The 20,697-nt window shown below is 43.6% G+C and overlaps 1 protein-coding gene across 1 annotated transcript in view; it reads right to left on the reverse strand.

The window, feature by feature from the left end:
- Window positions 1-595: 595 nt before the first annotated feature.
- Window positions 596-20,697, reverse strand: part of SLC1A4 (solute carrier family 1 member 4) — a 37,543-nt gene continuing 17,441 nt past the window's right edge. The window contains exons 4-8 of the mRNA XM_049801002.1: window positions 19,718-19,884; window positions 16,059-16,292; window positions 14,776-14,970; window positions 13,199-13,333; window positions 596-10,862 (exon numbers count right to left, since the gene is read on the reverse strand). Of these exons, the coding sequence (XP_049656959.1) occupies window positions 10,628-10,862; window positions 13,199-13,333; window positions 14,776-14,970; window positions 16,059-16,292; window positions 19,718-19,884 (966 nt within the window). The 3' untranslated portion in view covers window positions 596-10,627. The remainder of the gene's footprint in view (window positions 10,863-13,198; window positions 13,334-14,775; window positions 14,971-16,058; window positions 16,293-19,717; window positions 19,885-20,697) is intronic.

Consider the following 20,697-nt stretch of genomic DNA (forward strand, 5'->3'; position numbering starts at 1 on the left):
AAAAGTTTGACAGCAAACCCAGGCCCTCTATTCTGGAACTAGCACACTGCTGAGACTGAACACATGTCAAATGTAAAATTACCCTGAATTTACCAGTCTGGTTGCCTACTGCAAAGGATTTGCTAGATGATTTCTCCCACTCCTCAATCCTCCTCCAGGGAATAAAGTCTGTTTGCTTGGCAGAATAGGCAGCAGGTCTGTCTGTCAGCCCTTCTACTCCACAATGTCACACATCAATAAAAAACACCTACTAATCCGGGCCCTCCCAAAGCCCCTTTAGAGCCAACTACCTGTGGAGAGGGCTTGGAGAAATTCTACCCTGCGTAGGCTTGCCCTGGGCTCCAGGAGAAGGGGTTAAATGGAGCGATATGCTGATAATCAGTGACAAAGTGACCAGCAAAGGGCATGGTCTGGGAAAGTGGACCTGAATACCAAGTTACACAGTTCTCATTCAGGGGCATTTCCAAAGGAGTCACAGAGAGTTTGCTTGGGAGACAGGGCCCCAGAGCCTGGTCCAGCAAGATGCCCAGTTGCCTAAGCAAGGTTGATCCAGCTAAAAGGCTAGGTATTCTCAAAACAAAGATGGAAACGTGAATTCTATTTGGGGTGATTTTTATTTCAGATTGAGAAGCTACACAAAGAGAGAACAAATATACATTTCCATGAGAGAAGGGGAAAAGAGAGAGAGCATCCTATTGTGTTACCCTCCTAATACAACAAACCATCTCAACCTGAGCCACAGGACTGTTTTCTCCCCAGGCAGGCAGGGAGAGTTTTTATGCCAAAGGGTACACAACACAACAAACATCTGTAATAGCTACCCCAGGGTCACACACCCCCAGACACAGCAATATGGTCTTTTTTTTGCATATGTGCATGTACATCTGTTCTCAGTAGATAACAAAAAGGCTGATACAGAGTCACATGGATCAAACCCACAGCTTTAAAAGAGGAACAGTTACAGATGTTCACAAGGATCAACACAACCACGTGACACAAGTACTTACTTAACAGAGTGGTTACTCTAAGCACTAGGTTTTATCTGAAGGCAGATACCTTTGTATCAGTGATACTGGATTGTACTGGAGCAGATGGCAGTGAATTTCAGAGTTCATCTGTCTGTCATTTTATTAAAGTAATTAATCAAATGGCTTAGCATATAAAAATACAAGAATCCTCCCTCCTAATTAGAGCAATTTGTGCTCATGTAGAAGTAAAAGCACACACACGCATACACACATCAGAGGCAGGATTGCTGACAGAGACCTTACAGGATAAAGAAAAGAAACTCACTTTCCTTGTACCACACCAGGACATCATGTTCTCCCTCCTGTCTCCAGGGATAATGGAGTCTCTTACCTTTGGTGCATAGTTATATTCAAAAGCCAAACAGCAATTTGGAATTTGTCCTGAAGGGAAGCAGGACAAGGCACCTTTAAGGATAATAAGGCAGATTGCATACCTCTGCTGCAGGAGACTCTTTGTGTCTTAGGGGTGGTCCTGCTGTCCCTGAATCTAAAGGGATTAATCAAAATCTAATCAATATCTTCACCCTCACAAAGCGTGAGTGAGTCAGTCTCAGTTTGCTATAACCAAGAAGCAATTCAGGAAAAAAGGCTCATCTCCCATTAGCAGAGGTATGCTATTAGTAGTGCTGCGCATGGTCTCCATCCCATACAGCACGTGCTTTGTGGATGACCTTACAAAAGTGTAGCCAGGGTAGTAACAGAAAAAGTCTAAATAAGACTATATTTTTTAAAGATTGGAATATTCAGGGATGGCAAACACATTACCTCCACACTAGACATTACAGGGAAGTGATGTCAACAGAGCATCTATCATGGGGCAGAGCAGGGAGGCAGCCAGGGCTGGGCTAGCTTGGTCACAATTATTTGACTTAAGTGTAAAAAGTAATTAAAGTATTGCCTTAATGAAGAAGAGTTTTCTTCAGCCCAGCCCCTCCTCCAAAGCTGAAGCTACATCTTCATCCCCTCATAACAGAATGTGGGACAGTCTGTGTCCTCACATGGGACTAGAATATCTTTAAGTTTAACCTATGTACCATAGGAGCCTGGTCCTGATGGGGTCTGGGGAGACTCCCAAGGACCACAGCACACTCTGCAAGAGAGATACAGAGAAGGAAAACCGATCAAAAAATTAGGAAGCTTCTCCATCAAGACTGACCATCTAGAAAACACATTTTTCTTGTGGGAGGCACCATGTCGTAAGAATACTGTGAGCACGTAAAATGTCTCTAGTTATAGCCAACCGGTTTTAAAAATCTTCCATTACTGCTGCTTTAATGAACACGATCGTCTTAAGAGGACTAGACCAAACCCCTATGCTGCTAAGGAGGTATCATCTCCATCAGAAGTCCACAGGCCACTGAAAGCTCAGGAAATTACATTAATACACACCACTGAAGGCCCTAGCCTGTCCATTTTGTGGCATTCTTTCTGGTTCTTAAAAAAGCTACAATCCAAACCAGTTAATATCTGGAGTATTTTTTATGGTTAAGTACAATTCTTTCTGAGGGAATGTAATCCAGGGGAATTCAGGCATGTGTAAACAGTTTCCTTCAGAGATTTCCCTTGGTAATTTCTTTCTGCAACATGTAACTGCAATTAACTTAAGTTGCACTGACATGCCATATGCAGTTTAGCTTCGGTTACTTAAATACATGCTTGCAAAGCAAGGGTATTACTTTCTCAGTGTTGTTACCAGAAGGAGCAAGCGAAAGCTATCCTAAGGAACATCTAAATACCAAATTTCTTGGTCTCTGTGGCTTAAAACCACACCATTAACTTCACATTACAACAGGGTTGACTCAAAATTAATTTCCTCACACTGGTCCCTGTCGGTAGGCCTGCTTGCCTTGCAAACAGCATCTGTGGCCTTGAGAAAGATAAGTATAAATGTTTCATGTGCAGGACTTCAAGTAAGAGCAGTTGGCCTACTCGAATGACCACAGTCCTCACCTCCTGCTGGCAATGAGATGAATGGTTAAATCCAAATGAGATTTCATAGCTCTTGAGGATACATCTGCTGACACTGAGATAGAATTTAGTAAGTAACCACACCATGAACTCTTGAATGAAAGAGACTTCCTTTTTCCTTTTCTATTAAAAAAATCCATCCTAGAGGGAAGATAACTCTCCTACATCTACACTTCTCCCCTTCCATTCCTCCAAAAAGAGAAGTGATCATCCTGCAGTAACATACTATTACTACTATGGTATCAATACTCAAATATATTTATAAACCCCCAGATGATAATTTTTTTAGGGAAGTGATAGTTGTTAGCTAACAATGAACTTGGCTTCAGGATTCGAGATCTGCTCCTAGCCTGCTTGGCAACTCTTTGCGTGACTTGAGAAAGCATTCTTTCACCTTTTTCTGCATGGATTCACTTCCGCAGCTGTGAAATGGTGCCTGCTGGTCACAAATGTCTGTAAAGACCCCATGCGGAGAACGAATACTGTGTTAACATTAACTCCCCAAGCCGGTGCTCAGATGTCAAGACAGAGAGCTACAGAAGCCAAATAAGGCTCTTGATCACTTCTTGTCAGACTTAAAATATTCAGTGGCAACTGTCTCAACGTGTTGCCCAATGTCTGGAAAAAGTTTCAGATCATTTGTCATACCCTTTTCCCTCCTCCCTAAAACTGAAGCAGCAAGTGAGCGTGGCTTTCATCAATATGCTCGCATAGATAACAAGGTCTTCTTTGTCCTCAGAGAATAATGGCTACCATGCATTTATCTGAGGAGCATTTGTCCTAGCTATCCTGCAAGGAGGAATGTGGGTCAATCCCTGATCCAGAACTGTACTGTTATTTCTCTGTGGCTAGCAGCCAGGAGCAGCTTATCAGAGCTCCATGCTGGCACACTGCATGCTTCATTGTTGCTCAGTGACGATGGGCTTCAGAAACATCAGCACTTGGCGTCTGCCCCTCCCTGCAAATCCTGGCCAGTCAGCAGGCAGGGATTTGCATCGGTCTCTGCTACACGCTGGACAAATGCCTGCAGTCTTTTGATGCTATCTGTATCAAAACACCAAGGAAAAGATACTTCCTTCAGGTCTTAGCTTCTTTATCCACTTGCTTACCTTGTCTTCTGTGATGCTCCCCCTGCAACCCTCCAGCTCTTCCTTCTTTTTCTCCACCTTTTTCACCCATACTGCCAACAAGACAACTTGTTCTTTTAGCTGAAAAGCTCTTTCTTCCATTGCAATGAAACAGAAACTAAGCTGTTAAGACTCCTAATTTAGACGTTGAATCCATGGTGAAGTCTGTTCATTTACCTGAACCTAAGCTTTCATGGCATGCCAGGTGGGCACGGAAGGAGGCAGATGTAACAGTGCACTGTGTCTCCCTTGACTAAATCACATCCACTTTTTGAAATGCAACTCACACTGGCACTAGCTCCCCCGCTTCCCCTGAGTTAGTCCAGCAAATGCATACACTGGATCTCATTTCCATCACACAGTCATTCATACTCTACAACAATGCCACTCTGACTTCATGATGCATACTTTAACTATTCGATTCCTTTCAGATTTTTGAAAAGTTCACTATTACTTAAGATTTAATGCTCTATGTCTTAAGAGTGCTTTCCAAACACTGTGAATTACTATCCTCCACACTATTGCCTGTGGTAAGTATCTGTAAACTTAATTTACAGAAAAGGAAGCACAGTCAGAGAATTTATGTGACCTGCCTAATTTGATGCTGTTCATCAGTCACAGGATGAGTCATTACAGGCAGGTCTGTGAGTCCATCACAGTGAGTGATTATGAGCTGCCACTTGATTGAAAGAGGAACTGCCTAAATGCCTCAGTTTTTATTATTCCTGCTGTAAAATATGGAGGAAACACAGGAGAATAAGTCTAAGAATGGTGACACTACGTCATGTGCATCTCTGGCACTGGCCACAGCAAATGCCCAGGGAAGAGTATGGGAACAGAGCAAGTACATACTGCCCTCATACTGTCCCCTCAACCTCTCACCACCTCCAGCTCAGGGCATTGCCTCTACAGATAGTAACAGGGCTGCCCAGAAAAGACAAAGCAGAAGTTGTTTCAACAACTCATTTGGTACTTTGGTTAACTCCACATTTCTTTTATATCCGAAGCACACGGTCCTGTTTGTCACATCCCTGCAAGGGAAGACCTGGGTTTGGCCCTAGTCTGTTCTCAACACAAAAACCACCCTGACTGCAAGAGACATCCCCAGAAGGGTTTAAAGTCCTTTGCAATTACTGAATCTTGTAGTGCAATTACCAACACACCAGCCGAGATAAAGCTCAGTTACTGGGAATAATGGGTCTTTACTGAAAATATCCTAATAGTAGCCAAGTGCTGGCATCCTTCATCGCTCACTACAGCTTTTCAGGCATCCATAGCCACATCTCACAGCACGGAATAAGCACCTTTCTCAGGATGACAGACAGATAATGCTCCCCCTGCAACCCTCCAGCTGTTCCTTCTTTTTCTCCACCTTTTTCACCCATACTGCATCACCCAATCTGCACACTCAGAGCAACTCTTTAAATTGCTGTCTCACAAACCTCTGGTGAGTTAAGGACATGAGCAAGGCAGAATGCCAGCTACTTTCCCAGTGACCAGCTGGAGCCCTCAAAACTTTGTTCACTTCCCATTTATACCTGAGCCACTGATACATAAAAACAGCACAGGGCATTCCAGGAAATGGGGTGAGATCAGGCAGTGACAGATAAAGCATGGAGTGGAAAGCCAATCCTGGAGAAGAAGAAATAAAAGATGGTCCAAAACAGTCAAAGAAACTTTACTGAAAAAAGAAAAGGTAAAAGTGGAAGAATAAATGGCATCAGAGACAAAACACGGTTGCATATGCCAAAGGCTTGTAGACTCTTCTCTTCCATATTCCCATGTCTTTCTCCCAAAAAGCAATCATGGTACTAGAGGGTAGGACATGAGCTATTTGTAGCCTGGTTTCTTAAGAAGAGAATTTGTACCTTCAAAAAAAGACTAAAACCAAAAAGAAAAACAGTGTTTTCTAGATAGAATTTATTTCCTCTTGAAAGAAAAAGCAACCAACTAAAGGTTTCCAGTTTCCAGTCGTGTTGGGAGAACAGAAACGTTATGTCCACTCAAGAAACACTGGAGTTAAGTACTGCACCAGCAGCAGATTCATGGAGTGCCTGGGTGAGAGCAGAGCAGGTACTACCAGCTGCACCTGCACTGCTGCTGAGCACCTTCTCAGCTCACAGCCTCTTGGAGTGAGGCTGCACAGGGACTTGAAATAGTAAACTCCCAGTGTAACACATTGCACTGAAGGTCAAGGACAGCATACAAAATGCACATCCTCCAACAGCCCTTTCATTTTTCTCCCAGTAGCCTTACCTGAAGACCTTGACCACTTGAAGCAAATGGCAAGTCTTCTATCTCATCGGGCTTTCGATCAGGATTCACATTGTTAAAAGGGCAGTTGTTAGAATGTGCCAAATTTTTTACAGTCTGAGAGAGTGTAATATTGGATCTTTTACATTTGTACCTTAAGAAAAAAATCTGAATCCAGGTAGAAAGCCCTAGAAGATGCGGCATGGCCGTTGTGAGGAATGGGAACATCACAGAAAAACAAGAAATGTCATTTCTGACACAGATGATAGAGAAAAGATGAAGAAGATGTTCTGACAAGCAGTAGTTACCCAGCATTCCTGCTTCCATGGAAAACTCTGGGATCCCTCTTGCTGTGCATGAACAATAAAAGAACTGGCACCTTTGTAAGTCTAAAGTAGGGTTTCTGTAAGATTACAGATTTCTGGCAGATTAAGACCTGAATACTCATAGTTCATATAAAGTCTATGGCACCTTTTTCCAGGAGAGGGAGTGTTAGATTTCCTTGGTTAAATTCCTGCTATAAGAATGATTTGACCACTTTAAATTTGACTGCTCTAACAAGCTTTATATGGGGCTAGACATTCACATTGATGCAAAATGTGGCAATCCACTAGTGGGGACTGGGAGATGAGTTCTTTAGCAAAGACTTTGAGCTTCTGCATTGCTACTGGAAAATAGTAAGAAGACTCTGAGGTATTGGCTTTAATTTACCATTTCCTGGAGGGAAGGGATGCCATCCACAGGGACCTTGACAGGCTTGAGAGGTGGGCCCATGCGAACTTCATGAAGTTCAACAAGGCCAAGTGCAAGGTCCTGCATGTAGGTCAGGGCAATCCCAAGCACAAATACAGGCTGGGCGATGAGTGGATTGAGAGCAGGCCTGAGGAAAAGGACTTGGGGGAATTAGTGGATGAAAAACTGAACATGAGACAGCAATGGGCACTCGCAGCCCAGAAAGCCAGTCGCATTCTGGGCTGCATCAAAAGAAATGTGACCACCAGGTCGCGGGAGGTGTTTCTGCCCCTCTACTCCACTCTCATGAGACCCCACCTTGGGTACTGTGTTCAGCTCTGGGGCCCCCAACATAAGAAAGACATGGACCTGCCCAAGCGGGTCCAGAGGGGGGCCATGAAGATGATCAGGGGGCTGGAGCACCTCTCCTATGAAGACAGGCTGAGAGAGTTGGGGCTGTTCAGCCTGGAGAAGAGAAGGCTCTGGGGAGACTTTATAGCAGTCTTCCAGTACCTAAAGAGGGCCTACAGGAAAGTTTGGGGGGATGCTTTAACAGGGAGTCTAGTAATAGGACAAGGGGTAACAGTTTTAAACTGAAAGAGGGTAGATTTACATTAGGTATTAGGAAGGAATTCTTTACTGTGAGGGTGGTGAGACACTGGAACAGGCTGCCCAGAGAGGCTGTGGATGCCCCCTCCCTGGAAGTGTTCAAGGCCACATTGGATGGGACTTCTAAGCAACCTGGTCTAGTGGAAGGTGTCCCTGCCCATGGCAGGGGGGTTGGAACTAGATGATCTTTAAGGTGCCTTCCAACCCAAACCATTTTATGATTCTATGATTTCCTTGGATCTACTGTCAGAAAGAATGTGCCACAGCCTATGGCATGCTGCTATAAGGACAAGGTGCATTCAAGCTGCAGCACCACAGGGAAGAAAGATCCATACAGCAATGGCAAGCTGCTGCCTGCAAGGAAGCCCAGCCTTTGGACTTGCCCAGGTGAGTACTTTTACCTGTGGTTGCTGTGATGGTTCACAGGAATTGTCATTTGAATGCTGCCTGCTCTCATGTCCTGATCCCAGCTGCATGTGTCATGGTGAAGAAGAGCACCAGGGGGGCCAAATGTCTGATGGAGGATAAAATGCAACTACAGAACCCAGCCCACAGGGAACAGTCATGATTTTCAGCTTCCTTGAGACATCCATATAACTGCTTCAAAATCAAAGTATTTGGGGTTCTGGTGCATTCAGATTTTCCAAAGAAATACTCACACTTGTTTAAAAAAAGAAAAAAGGTTGAGAACCATTTTTTCAAGCCTCTAACATTTTTCAAAACACCTCTTATTTGTTGACTTTCATTGTCAGCTATAAAGTGCGCTTCTGGCTTCCTGAGTTGAAAGGAGTTGGGATGATTCTAATGGGAGGAAACGCAAAGTTTCAGTGGGTCTTGATCTGCTAAAAATGAAATAATAAATACAGGGCAGAGGATGTCCCTAGAGAATTGTGTTTGTCTCCTTCCATTTCGAAGACAAGCCAAGGAATGACCAAATTTTGTGGACATGGTTATAAATAAACTGGTTAAAAAGAAACTCCACCTGCAGTTTCTCAGTGGGCTGACTAATGCTTTCCTACTTTGATTGTTTGCATAGCTCTGCTGCACACAGTTAAACAGCCAGTAATGACGCACTCACTGTGTTTTCCCTCAGAGGTAGCCACATCTCATTCTGAGCGTCTTTTTGCAAAACTCATTGTGTCCCTTCACCAGGAAGGATGCTTTGCAAATGAAGGCTGCTGCTGCTATGAAATTGGAGCTGCCACTTCCTAGTGCTGCGAACATACACATCAGCAACCGGATATCTTTCCAAGATAGCTTGCTCTGAAGCAAGAGAGGAGAAAGAAAAAGGGAGACTTAGCATTACTTTATATCAAAGCTAAGTGTAAATATATATTGCTGAATTAAAAGTGTGGAGACTGACCATTTGCAATCATCTTGCTAAAGTAGCCAAGGGAAAGCATCACAAGTCCAGGCAAATCTTGGCATATGCACAGCCATAATTTTGTAATTATTTGCTGTCCAAAAAGCCAAGATAAGTCAACAGGATCTTTGCAGTGAGTTTGCTGGACTTTGTTCAGGTTTGGGGTGCAAATTCAGGAAGTATGTTGTAAAGGAAGAAAGGTAGAGTCAGAATCCAGAAGCATTTGGCTCAGCCTCAAGCAAAGGTTACCATCTGTCAGTAAGCATTACGCAGGCCCAGCACCACCCAGAATTACTAAATGTAAGCTGCTGCCAGAAGGACGTTTATAGTAGGACCAAACTCCTAGCAGGAACAGGTATGCAGCTGTCCCAACACCCAGAGATCACTGAACTACACGGGGTTATAAACTCAACTCTTCTCTTCCCCTTTCAAACCAACACTCAGACTTGCCTGCCGTCAGTTCCCACATGATGTGTGTTCAGATTTTTTCCTCCCCTGTTCAATTTTGCTGGAAGAGGGATATGACTTAACTTGTTTGGACTGACCCATTAAACAAACATGAGTAGGTCATGGCGTGCTAGCAAAGGAGCATGCGTGTTTTCATGAAGGGAACTGACTTCTTGATCTCTTGAAGTTGTCACAGGCAAGCCTCTTTCAGACGTATTTATGCTGGAACAGACTCTACATTTTTTTCAGCCCCAAAGGGATTACTTTAACAAAATTTGTGTTTCCTCTGGATTTTTTCCTTAACAGCTTGGTTAGAGGAAAGAAGAAAACCAGTCTTTGATCTGCACAAAGATCTTCTATGTTTGGTCCCAAAGTTTGGGAGTTACTCACCAAAAGGTAGGAAAGCTGCTATGAGCTGCAGTGTAGTGGGGGAATGGAACAAGGGGTGGACCCCTATTAATCTATTAATACAGATATGAAACAAAAAAAATTAAAAAAAAAGAAAAAGCTAGTTTTCAGGATATATTTAACGTTTGTAAGGGATCAGAGAACAGGAGAGGAAGGGGAGTGGGTGAAAAATGTTGCTTCATATATCGTGTCTGTAATTGTTGGTAAGTGTTTCCAGGACAGAAACTAAATTTAAGCAACATTTTCACCCACTCTGGAGTTTCTAGACTGCATGTCCATTTGAACAGCAGCACAACAAGCTTACTAACTTTTCCCTACAATATGCACATACTGGGTTTGTCTACTTCCCCATCTCCAACCCATATGAACCTTTACTAACAGAAGTCCTGTTAAACCATAAGTCTCAATGGCATTGTTTTCACATACATGTATATGTGTGTGCATGTGCAACACATAAGCATGTATATATATGAATTATTAAAATGCTACTATAAAGTGAGTGTTCTTTCTCAACACCCCTTCTCTGCCCACCCCACCTCCCTCCCCTGCCCCAGGCCAGCGTATTTCAAAACAGACTGGAACGGAAAACTTTCAAGAGCCATCCAGCCCTTGTTAGCACTGCAAACGTCTAGGTTTGCTTTAACAAGTCCCCGGTCCACCTCTAGGACGTGTGTTGATGGATGGCCTCTAGTTCACAGTACTGATTCCTTGGATTCAGGGTCTGCTGTACTGGTTGTGTTGGAGACTTGGTTTTTGTGGGTTACCAAAGGTGATGTTTCCCCTTCAGACTTGCTGTTAGCAATTGCTTCTACTTTGACTTCTTTCAGCTCCTGCTCTTTGTCTTTCTTTTCTTTTTCATTCAGGTAATTAAGGATGCCCGCTCCTAGGGCATCCCCTTCCACATTCACAACTGTGGTGGTTCGGTCCCTGGTTAAGATAAGAAACAAAAAACAAAGCAGCAGGCTTTTAGCTTAAGAGAGTTACAACACAATAAGGGGAGCTGATTCACCCCTGCTGATCCACTAACATCAGTGGAGCTAGACAAGGGAGGTGTTATTACCATAGATATTTTCCACAGAAGTATCATCCCCGTTTCAGAACTAAAAATGTGCACTGCAGCTGGTTTAAGGTCAGCCCAACCATTACTATTGACTGGTTCTGGTCTCTCAGTGGGCTGCAGCAATGGTACTACTCTTTCTCAGGCATCCTTCTTTTCCCAGCCCACCTCCATCCTCATCCCCTTCCCCAGGCTAGCATTTTTCAAATGCGAGTTCAGAGCTCTTTTTAACTATAGAGACTCATACCTTAACCCAAACACCTACTTAAGGGGTCCTTCCAAAAGCAGGCAGAGTGACTGTGCTCTCTGGATTTTTTGCTAGTAGCACCTGTCCTAATCTTTGGTCCTACAGCACAAAACTACTGTGTCCCAGGGTCTAACGGAGATTTATAGGTCATAAAGAAGAACTTCTTCACATGCCTTTTAAAACTTCTGTTAGTCATTCTGCAGCCTAACTTCAACATGTGCTCAACTTGCCACTGTGGTTCTCTCTGGTAATTAAACAGCTGGCATTAAAACAAGACATGGGACTCTTCCCTCCTTCCTTCCCCCCTTTGTTACCATAAGGCTGAGTTCCTTGATTAGAACAACAGTGTTGACCACAGAGGGATGCTACATATTTTGAAATGAAGACAGCCAGCACGACACAGGCTGAGGGCAGCCTGGAGTGAAAGGAAGGGCAAGCTTTTCACACTTGCCTCCAAGCACTTGCAAGTACAGCTTGTGGAACACACAGCTATTACTGTAATACCTTAGGAAGATGGGATACAAAGGGCTAGCCACTGCTTTGCCTGCCTCTCCTGTCCTTTGAAGGGGGATGATCCCCAAGGGGTGACAGCAAGAAAGAGTTTGATGGCCCTAATGAAACCACAAGAATAAGATTATGCTCCACAGACACATGTGGTGTGGGACGGGAAGGAAATAATACAGCTGCCTTCTTCCCCAGCCTCCAGAATTCAAGACTGTCTTTGGGCACCCTAATTTCCACATCTGCTGTGGAAGTACACCACCTATACAGAAAGGCTGGTGTTTCCAAAAAGCAATGCAGAGGGATTATGTACAGTCTAAACCAGGAAATGCCCAGAAACCCGTCAACTGGAAAAGAAACCCAATGGGATTCAGATTGCTTGACCCATACTGACCAGTGATTTCAGCCCACTACCCAGCTTCAACCAGATGGCTTGAAAGCAGATTATACTTTTAAATTATCAGATCATGCTTACTTCACTAGCATTTAAACTCTAAGCATGTTGTAGTTCATGAGTGCTTAGATGCTTGTTCGAGGAAAAGCAGAGACACCCTTTTCCATGAGGCTCATCAAAGCTACAAGAGATCACCTGCATGTGGCATTTATAGTTATCATGCACTTGTGGCTGGGTCCCCAATACTTAGAGCAAAAAAAATTTTCTAGGCTTTCCTTAATCTAATTTAGGTACTACAGAAGGTAAATTTAGGCCTTAACAAGGACATAACTATGCTAAGTGGTGAGATAAGCTCTTCCAAACAGAGCTGGGCAAGGAGATAATCTCTCATTTTCAAGGAGGGGAAAAGGAGGAGCTGAGCAAAGGCCTGACCTTTTAGCTTTTTCCCACAAGATGGAAAGGAAAGGTGGTAATACTCTGTACTAAACTTGTGACACCCAGCAGCGTGTTCCAGCCATGACACTGGCCACAGTTGTGATGAGTGCCACAAACCCTCTGTGTCCCTGCCCTGACAATGGACAGCACCTCTCTGTGACACTTGCGTTGGTGCTTTGACCAGTCTTGAACTACAAAAATAGTTCAAACAATAGCTGTCAACAGCTTCTGATGGAGACTGCTTCACATATGTGACCAAGAAAGCTTTCCACCACTATTCAGACTCAATTTCCTTTTTCCCCCCTTCCCTCCTACCATCCAACTAATTTCCAGCAGTATCAACACCCTCTTGAAAAAACTTTTAACAATCCTTCTAAAGGGAACTGAAACCAGAAAGAAATACATTTCAATAAAGGCTGAGTAAAAAAGCTGAAGAGGGATTTTAGCATACTACCTGCTTTAATTGACCACCTTTTCCATTATCTCTCAAGAGTTACCTGTGCTGCAGGCAGCCATAGCTTGTAGGGTTTTATTTTATACTGTGCCACTTTGACTACACTGCCCCGTGTTTCCAGCTGAACACACTACATGTCATTCAACAGCAGCTATGTGTGGCCTAAAGTACTTACACAATCCAGTCCACCGCTAATATCAAGGACAGATCGTTGGTTGGAAGTCCAATGGCCTCCAAGATGATAGCGATGGTGAGGACGCCTCCGGCTGGGACCCCAGCTGCACCCACACTGGATGCGGTAGCTGTCACACTGCAAATCAATTTGCGTACCTGGTTAGCACGAGCTCTGCAGCACTCCTCTTCTATACTTACGTCACACATTTCCCCACTATGGGAACTGTAAACAAACTCTACAGCAGGGGACACAGATCATTTGCTTCCCAGGCAAACCCCTTCCTGCCTGCTGATACAAAGTAAAGGGTACAGAGCACAGTTGCTCAGCAGGCATCCATAGCAGCTACCAAGGCAATGGCTCTGTGTTTAATACCATGATTGCCTTTTCAGAAAAAAACCCAACACTGCTATATCCTGCTGCCTTACTAATATATCCATTTCCAAGTCATGTATCAGTTCAAACATGCTGAGTACATTACATCTCCTGGCTCCAAATGTATAAAGGTAAACCTTGCCATGCAGGGTACTGTCCCTTCTCTGTGTCTCATTTGCATTCAAACACAGACCCTAAATCAGGAGCTGGAAGCCTGTGGTGCATGTGCTATAGACATGGACCACACACCTTTTTGTGTTCAGTCTACAACTGAGTTTTCCTTAATCCTCAGGCCTGTGTTAACACCTGATTCACTGAGTACCTGAAAGGCTAATTTGGTTACCATCAAAGAAAATAATGCCCCAGCCCTGCCTTAAATAGACAAACAATATACTGGGAAATGCAATAAGGAAGGAAATAAAACCTTGTCAGGGAGGGTAAAAAAATGCCAGGAACTGGCCCAAGAAGGCATCTGGTGGATACAGCTATGGCTTCTTGGCACAGTGAGGGACTAGAACTCCTTGTAGGATCCTCACTTCAGGACTTTTGAGGAGGCAAGTGAAGAGAATGACACTTCATAGGATATGGGAAGTGGGACAATATTGCAGGCATGGAGGGGAGAGAGTCCTAGAGAAGGAGGCAGGACTGAGGTGGTGGAAGGAATAATGGAGCAAAGCAGTCAGGAGGGGGATGATAATGGGTCTGACCTGGGAAGACAGCGATGTGATGGTAGGAAGGGCAGAGGTAAGCAGGAGCAGAGTCTTTAGTATGAAATTGATACATAAAGAACTGAGGAGCTGGCAGGAGGATTTTCTAAGACATCCAGAGGGTGAATCAGGCATAGCTTTCTGCGTAGAGCAGCATGCCTCAATTACCCAGCTTAATGGTGAGTGGAGGGTGGGGGAGTGAGATGCTTAAGGAAGGAGAGGAATTTCATGTGAGAAACAGCTTTAAACAGCTCAAAGTCTGTTTCAGAATTCAATTACCCCTCCCAGGTTCCACCTGCTATTAAATCAAGATTCTGGCAAATCTTATAAAGCTTGAAAGACTCCATCCTTTAATCACCCTATAATTATGTTTCATAGCAGTTTGCAAGCTTTAGGTCAGAGATGTGGAATGCAAACTGCTAGCTATTAACAGAGAGACCACAGGCTTGAATGTGTTTGGGGCCCAGAAGGATGTGGTTGCAATAGCAAGCAACTTACAGAATTGTGAAGATTTGCCCAGGGTTGAGGTCAACATTGTTCAGTTGAGCGATAAACACAGCTGCCATGCACTGAAAAATAGCAGCTCCATCCATGTTTACAGTCGCCCCGATAGGAAGGATAAATCTGCTGATCCTTTTGTCAACTCCATTGTTCTCCTCAATACACTTGATCATCGACGGGAGAGTGGCTGAGCTAGAAACAGAGAATAAAGAAAAATAAACACAAAGCATCAGGGTGCACTGAATGGAAAGTCACTGTCTCATCGCTTTCATGTTTCTAATATGCTGTGGACAGGACTGTCAAGACAATGATGCCATTTTGTAGTCCTTCTCTGTAATGACAGCAATGAGGGTCCTTGTTGGTCTTAAGCAGTGGTATTTAATAATCTGCTTCCATGCAGAAATAGCTGATAAGGACTCTAATCTCCCAGAAGCAAGAACTCATGACTTAACACAGTATGTAGCCTAACAGGGCTGTGGAATGATCAAGTCTCAAACCACAAAAATACACCAATAGATGCCAATACAAACACAACAGAGAAATCTCTGTTAATGTTGTACTAGTACCTTCTCAAATGAACAGACGAATAATAATAAAAAAAACACTGTTGGATTTATTTCTTGCATTATAATTTACATGGGTTTATTCATAAACCCTCTTGTACTTCATGTACTTGAGCCCCTGTGACAGACATGCATCTACTTTTGGAGGTGACCTGAAATGATTTTATACAGTTATGATATTTGATCAGGTGTTTGCACCTTGAGAAAAGTGTAGATGACATGCTTGATAGTTGGGTTATGACAAATAAAAGCTGATCAGGCCAGATCTTTGAAATCAACAATGTTACGTCCCTTTACACTAGCTAATAAGTCTGCTTTGCTCCTGCAAAATTAGTCTAAACTTGTTCCAGATCCTTCTGAACTTGGAGAACTAAACTTTCCAGGACAAAGTCCCTCACTACTAACCCTTACTTTACTTAAAATTGAAAGAACAGCTGGCAGGCAAATACTTTCACTTTTTCCCCCCAAAATGTCCAACTCAGCATCATGCTACAGTCCCAATATTTTGAGGAATTGTTTTCAACAGCTCATTATCAGTATGTGTTGTGTGGCAGGCTGCTGACAGCAGTGAGACTCTCCATGCTCAGAAGTCTACTTTTGCAATCTCAGGAACAATATTCACACCTAAAACTCAACACAATTTGGTGTTGGGATATAACCAATTTACATTGACAAATATAAGCAGGCTATAATCACAAAAGAAGCACAGAAACCCACCTGGAGCAAGTGGCAAAAGCAGTGGCAAGTGGCGTGATAAGTCCTAAGAGAAAACGATATGGATTTTGGCGTGTGGATGCAAAATAAATAAGTGGCAGAATGATTCCTCCATGGATGAAGTGGCCCAGGATAGAGGCAAAGATGTATTTTCCCAGACTGGTCACCAGAAGGACAATATCTTCCATTTCCACAATCTTGCTCCCAACAAGGAACATAATGCCAATAGGTACATACCTGTGTAAAGAAATATTGCCTGTCATTAAGTACAAACAAAAAGCCTTGAAAAACATGATATTTTTTGTCCTGGAGATAACTTTCTTCTAAAGAATATGCTGCTCCTATTGAAGAGTAGTACCTTATTCACCATACACTCAGGTCAAGCAAATTTGGAAGGACTCTCTTAACACTCTTGCTTGGTGGAAGGCAAGCAGACAAACTGAAAAAGCTCTGTTAACCTAGACCCTCAAAAAGGCAGCTAGGAGAGTGCCCAAGGGAAGTCAAACAGGAAGCAGAAATGCTGGCAGAAGCTATCACGACAAGAGACTGGCATGGATTTTTAGTCCATCGGGGAGGAAGGCAGGCAAAGACCTAAAGCTAAAGTCACTGCTGAAGGGATGGCAGACGGCAGGAAAGAAAGGACCAGTACCATGCCACTGGAGCAGAGAAAGGGGTGGAAGAGTAGGATCTTACACATGTGGTAACTACCAGCAGAAGTATGAAGTTAGGTCATTAAAATGGTAGTCATATTGGGTGCCAACATATTCAGTGTAGGAAAGAAAAAGCTATGCCCTTAACAGAGAGCTCAGCTAAAGGCTGCTGATGCATGTGTGAAAGATAGCAATTAACTCTGCTATTTGCCTACAAAACACTAAGTTAAATGATCAGGATTCCAGAGCTTCCCTCAAGCCAACAGCCATGTACACGTACCTTCCCATGCCTCCTATCTAGCAACTTGCCATGTCTTATGATGTCAGCATTTGTTTGAGGTTTCCTTTGTCAGGAACACTTGGAAGGGGGAAGAGCCACCTGCAGGCCACAACCACACCTCTTGTGCCAGTTGTGCAGGTGGGAACAGCTGTGAAAAGACAGAATTGCCCTTGCACCTACAGCAGAACAGCTACTTAAATGAACTACAGGAATCACTCCAGGCCCAGGGTCAGTTCCTCCAAAGCTCTACTTGGGATGTCTGTGTCTGAGTACCTCTGCTTCTAAGATTAAGAAATACTAAAAGATCACCCAGCTCTCCAATACCCTGCCCCAGGCACACACGTGATTACAAAAGATCTGCCTGTACTTCTCAGAAATAAAGAAAGTTTTTTCTCCCACTGTCCCCTCCAATCCAATGCCCATGTTCAGAGAAGCTGATCTGTGGAGTCAGGACAAACTTCAGAAGGTTTGGTTAAGCATGCAAAGGTTTGGAAAGGTGGGCAAGCCTTAAGGTTGCCCAGTTCACTCACTTCTTCCCAGCCTGCCTCACCCTCAGTGCTTCTGCAGCTCCTCTGTTCTGTCCACAGAGCACCTCCTTATGTCCCAGATCAATGTGAGCATCCTCTCTCTGCCCTCCCTTGGCCAAATCTCTAGGGGGCCTGCTGAACCTTCCCCACTTAGCCTCTGCCAATTCTGCAACATACTGTCTTTGAACTACCTTTCTGAGCACCCCGATTAGCTATATGTAGCTGAGCCCCAGTCCTGCACAAGCTCTGCAAACATGAACACTAGATTCAGAGCTGAGACTGGATCCCTCCCTCGAAGAGGGAGGCTGGAGAGGAAAGAACTGAAAGTTGAGACCAAAGTGCTGCTAAACACGAGAGTGGCTGTTGAATGGGACTAGATATGAGCTCAAGCTGCCTTTTCTCTTGTAGTATGATTCTGCCCATTCCAAAGTATCCTTTGGGAAGTATGTGTAGCTTGACAGATTTTGAATAAATACCAGGACAATACAAGAGCCTTAAGTAAGGAAAGAGAACAAGTAAGGGCTACGGTGCACTGCAGTGTTAAGAGTCAGCTGTGGTCCCGATAATCCGATTATATACCAACTGATTGGCTTGAAGTGTTAGCACTGTAATCAGCTGAATACAAGAACTGCCTCTTATCAGTACTCAGTGTCCAAGGAATTACACTCAAGAGTAAAAGACTTAAGCTGCTTTGAGACTTTGAATTTTTCAATCCCTTATGACAGCAACTAACACAGAGATCTGCCTGTGTAAAATCAGGTGTTTTGTTAAAAAGTTTCTACTTCTTAGAGGGAGAAAAATAGTAGGAATGAAAAATGCAGAATGAAAGGAGAAAAAATACCTCTGCTAAGGTAAGCTTATAGCTTTCCCAACAGCTTTGGAAAGGGAGCAAGAAATGTCCCACTGTTAATTTGTTAGCTAGTTGTCCTTACGAATGTTTTTATTTTTGCATGTGAGGTATTAGTACTGTTGGTTTCAGAGGAGCAGCCTACACCCATCCAGCTGCACAAGAACAGCCATGATGCTCTGAGACCCAGATTCAGCCTACCTGACGGAAAACCGAGTTAGGAAGCTGGTCCTACCCCACCTTAGGTGGCCTGAACCGCTCTCTAGAGGTGCCTGCCTCCTCCAATGCTGGTTTCTTGGAGAAAGTTCAGCGCGCTCCAGTTCCTAACATATAGACTTTTTTTTGTGCCAAAAGCTTTGTGAGATCAGTCAGAGCAATATCCACCCCATAAACATGGGAGGTAAATGAAATAATGGATTTGTTCATTAATAAGCAGGAGGCAAAATAAACAATCAACCTTAGGAAATACTTACACTCAGGGATGTGAAATGGAAAAGAGAAGCATCTCTGGAGAAGCAAGTACAAACAAGAAAGAAACAGTTGATCGCTCTTCTAGTAACATTAGTTCCTGCTTAACCCAAGAAAATGAAAGAGATCTTAGAAGTGGAACAGAGATTTAAAGATCCACTGTATAACTCAGGCTCTGCTGATAACAATGACAAAACACTTAGTAGCTAGCACTACTGTTTCAATAGGATGGAAAGCATAGCCCTGGAGACTGTTCCTCCCTTCTATACAAAGGGCCATAGGCTCTCCATCAGCCTTTGATGCAATAGACAGATGGGGCTCCATATGCATGCACTCCACAGGGTTTCTCCCAAACCAATACCAGTGAGTGGGCTACCTTCTCATCTCCTCAGTTATCTTTCAGATCAGTACAAGTAACCTTTTGACCAACAGAAAAATCAAGGCATGAAGCTACGAGTATGATTTTAGTTATGCACTGCATTTGCAATTGCACTCCAAGCACAAACATCTCTGGCCTTCACACAACCATATTCCTTACTTGCTCACATCTCCTTTATTCATTCAAGGCCAGTGCCTTTAGGCACGTGATGGCGGCTAGCCACAGGCTTATGCTGCTTTGAAATAGAGAGCCTTCTTTCCACTAATCAATCAAAAAGGAGTCCTGGAGAGGATTTTTAAGCAACCCTCTGAAGTGTACCAGACTGATACCTTAAGCTGTGTAATTACAGGGCACAAGCAAGAAGAAAAGACCCCATTATGTGACACCATGACATTCACTTTTGCTGTGATGAGGGATCAGGTAGGAAAAAGCTGGAGAGATGGATAAATGGTGAGATTCCAGAACTGAGCATAATATTGTATTGCAGATTTATCTGCAGTCACACACTTACCACATAATCCAGGAAACCAAGACCATAGTTGCCTCATTGAATGAATTAAAGAAGCGAATCAGATCTTCCCCTTCCTGACCGAGCTTTTTCAATGCCACTCCTAAAACCAGAGCGAACAGCACCAGTCCCAGGATATTCATCCCTTCAATCTCAGTACCAACAGGGATCTGTAGAAGCAAAAAAAGAAGGCTTGTTAGATGCAAGACCGGCACAAAACCCAACAAAAGGGTCACCTCATTTTGTTGCTGCCTGACTGATCTGAAATCAACACACAGAACCTATTTTGGGAAGGAAGAACCTATTTTGTTGAAGGGAACCAAACAAGATCTGGATGCAGTGCAGATACAAACTTCCCTAGTTAGGAGCTGGCATGGATTCACTGGAGAAGGAAAGGGCCTGCTACTACCTCCCCTCATGCCCTTCAATATGATACATGTGCTCTCCGTGACCTGAACAAGAAACCTCCCCAGTTTACTCAAGACAAGCTCCACTACAGATGCAAAACAGCATGGGCACCAATCACATGTGTGCGGTTAAAAGACTGAAACTTTCATCCCTGTTTCCCCGTAAGGGAAGATAGGTGTAGGAGAGACCTCAGGCATAAATGGCAGATACTGGAAATATTGACTTCCTAGCTCTGATTATCATTCACTGTTGGCACTATGATATTCTACCACCTAAACAAATCATACCTACAAGAGGCTTGCAGCAGTCTGGCCCCAAATATGTTCTTATTTCCTGATACCTCTGATAGGAATCTGCTCTCAGAAAATGCCAGCTCCACTGCTTTAGTGCAATATTTATACCAAGGTGAAAACCATGAGAAAACAACCAATGTTATGAAGCAGAAGGAGTGGAGAGGGGCAGAGAAGGGTAGCAAACTGTGGAAACCTACTCATTCATCTGTCCACATCAGCTGTGGGAGATACAGACAAAACAGAAGAAATACCTATTACCCTTCTCAGAAATCATGTGGCTGC

This window comes from Accipiter gentilis, chromosome 5, assembly GCF_929443795.1.
Source record: "Accipiter gentilis chromosome 5, bAccGen1.1, whole genome shotgun sequence".
Taxonomy (NCBI): Eukaryota; Metazoa; Chordata; class Aves; order Accipitriformes; family Accipitridae; genus Astur; species Astur gentilis.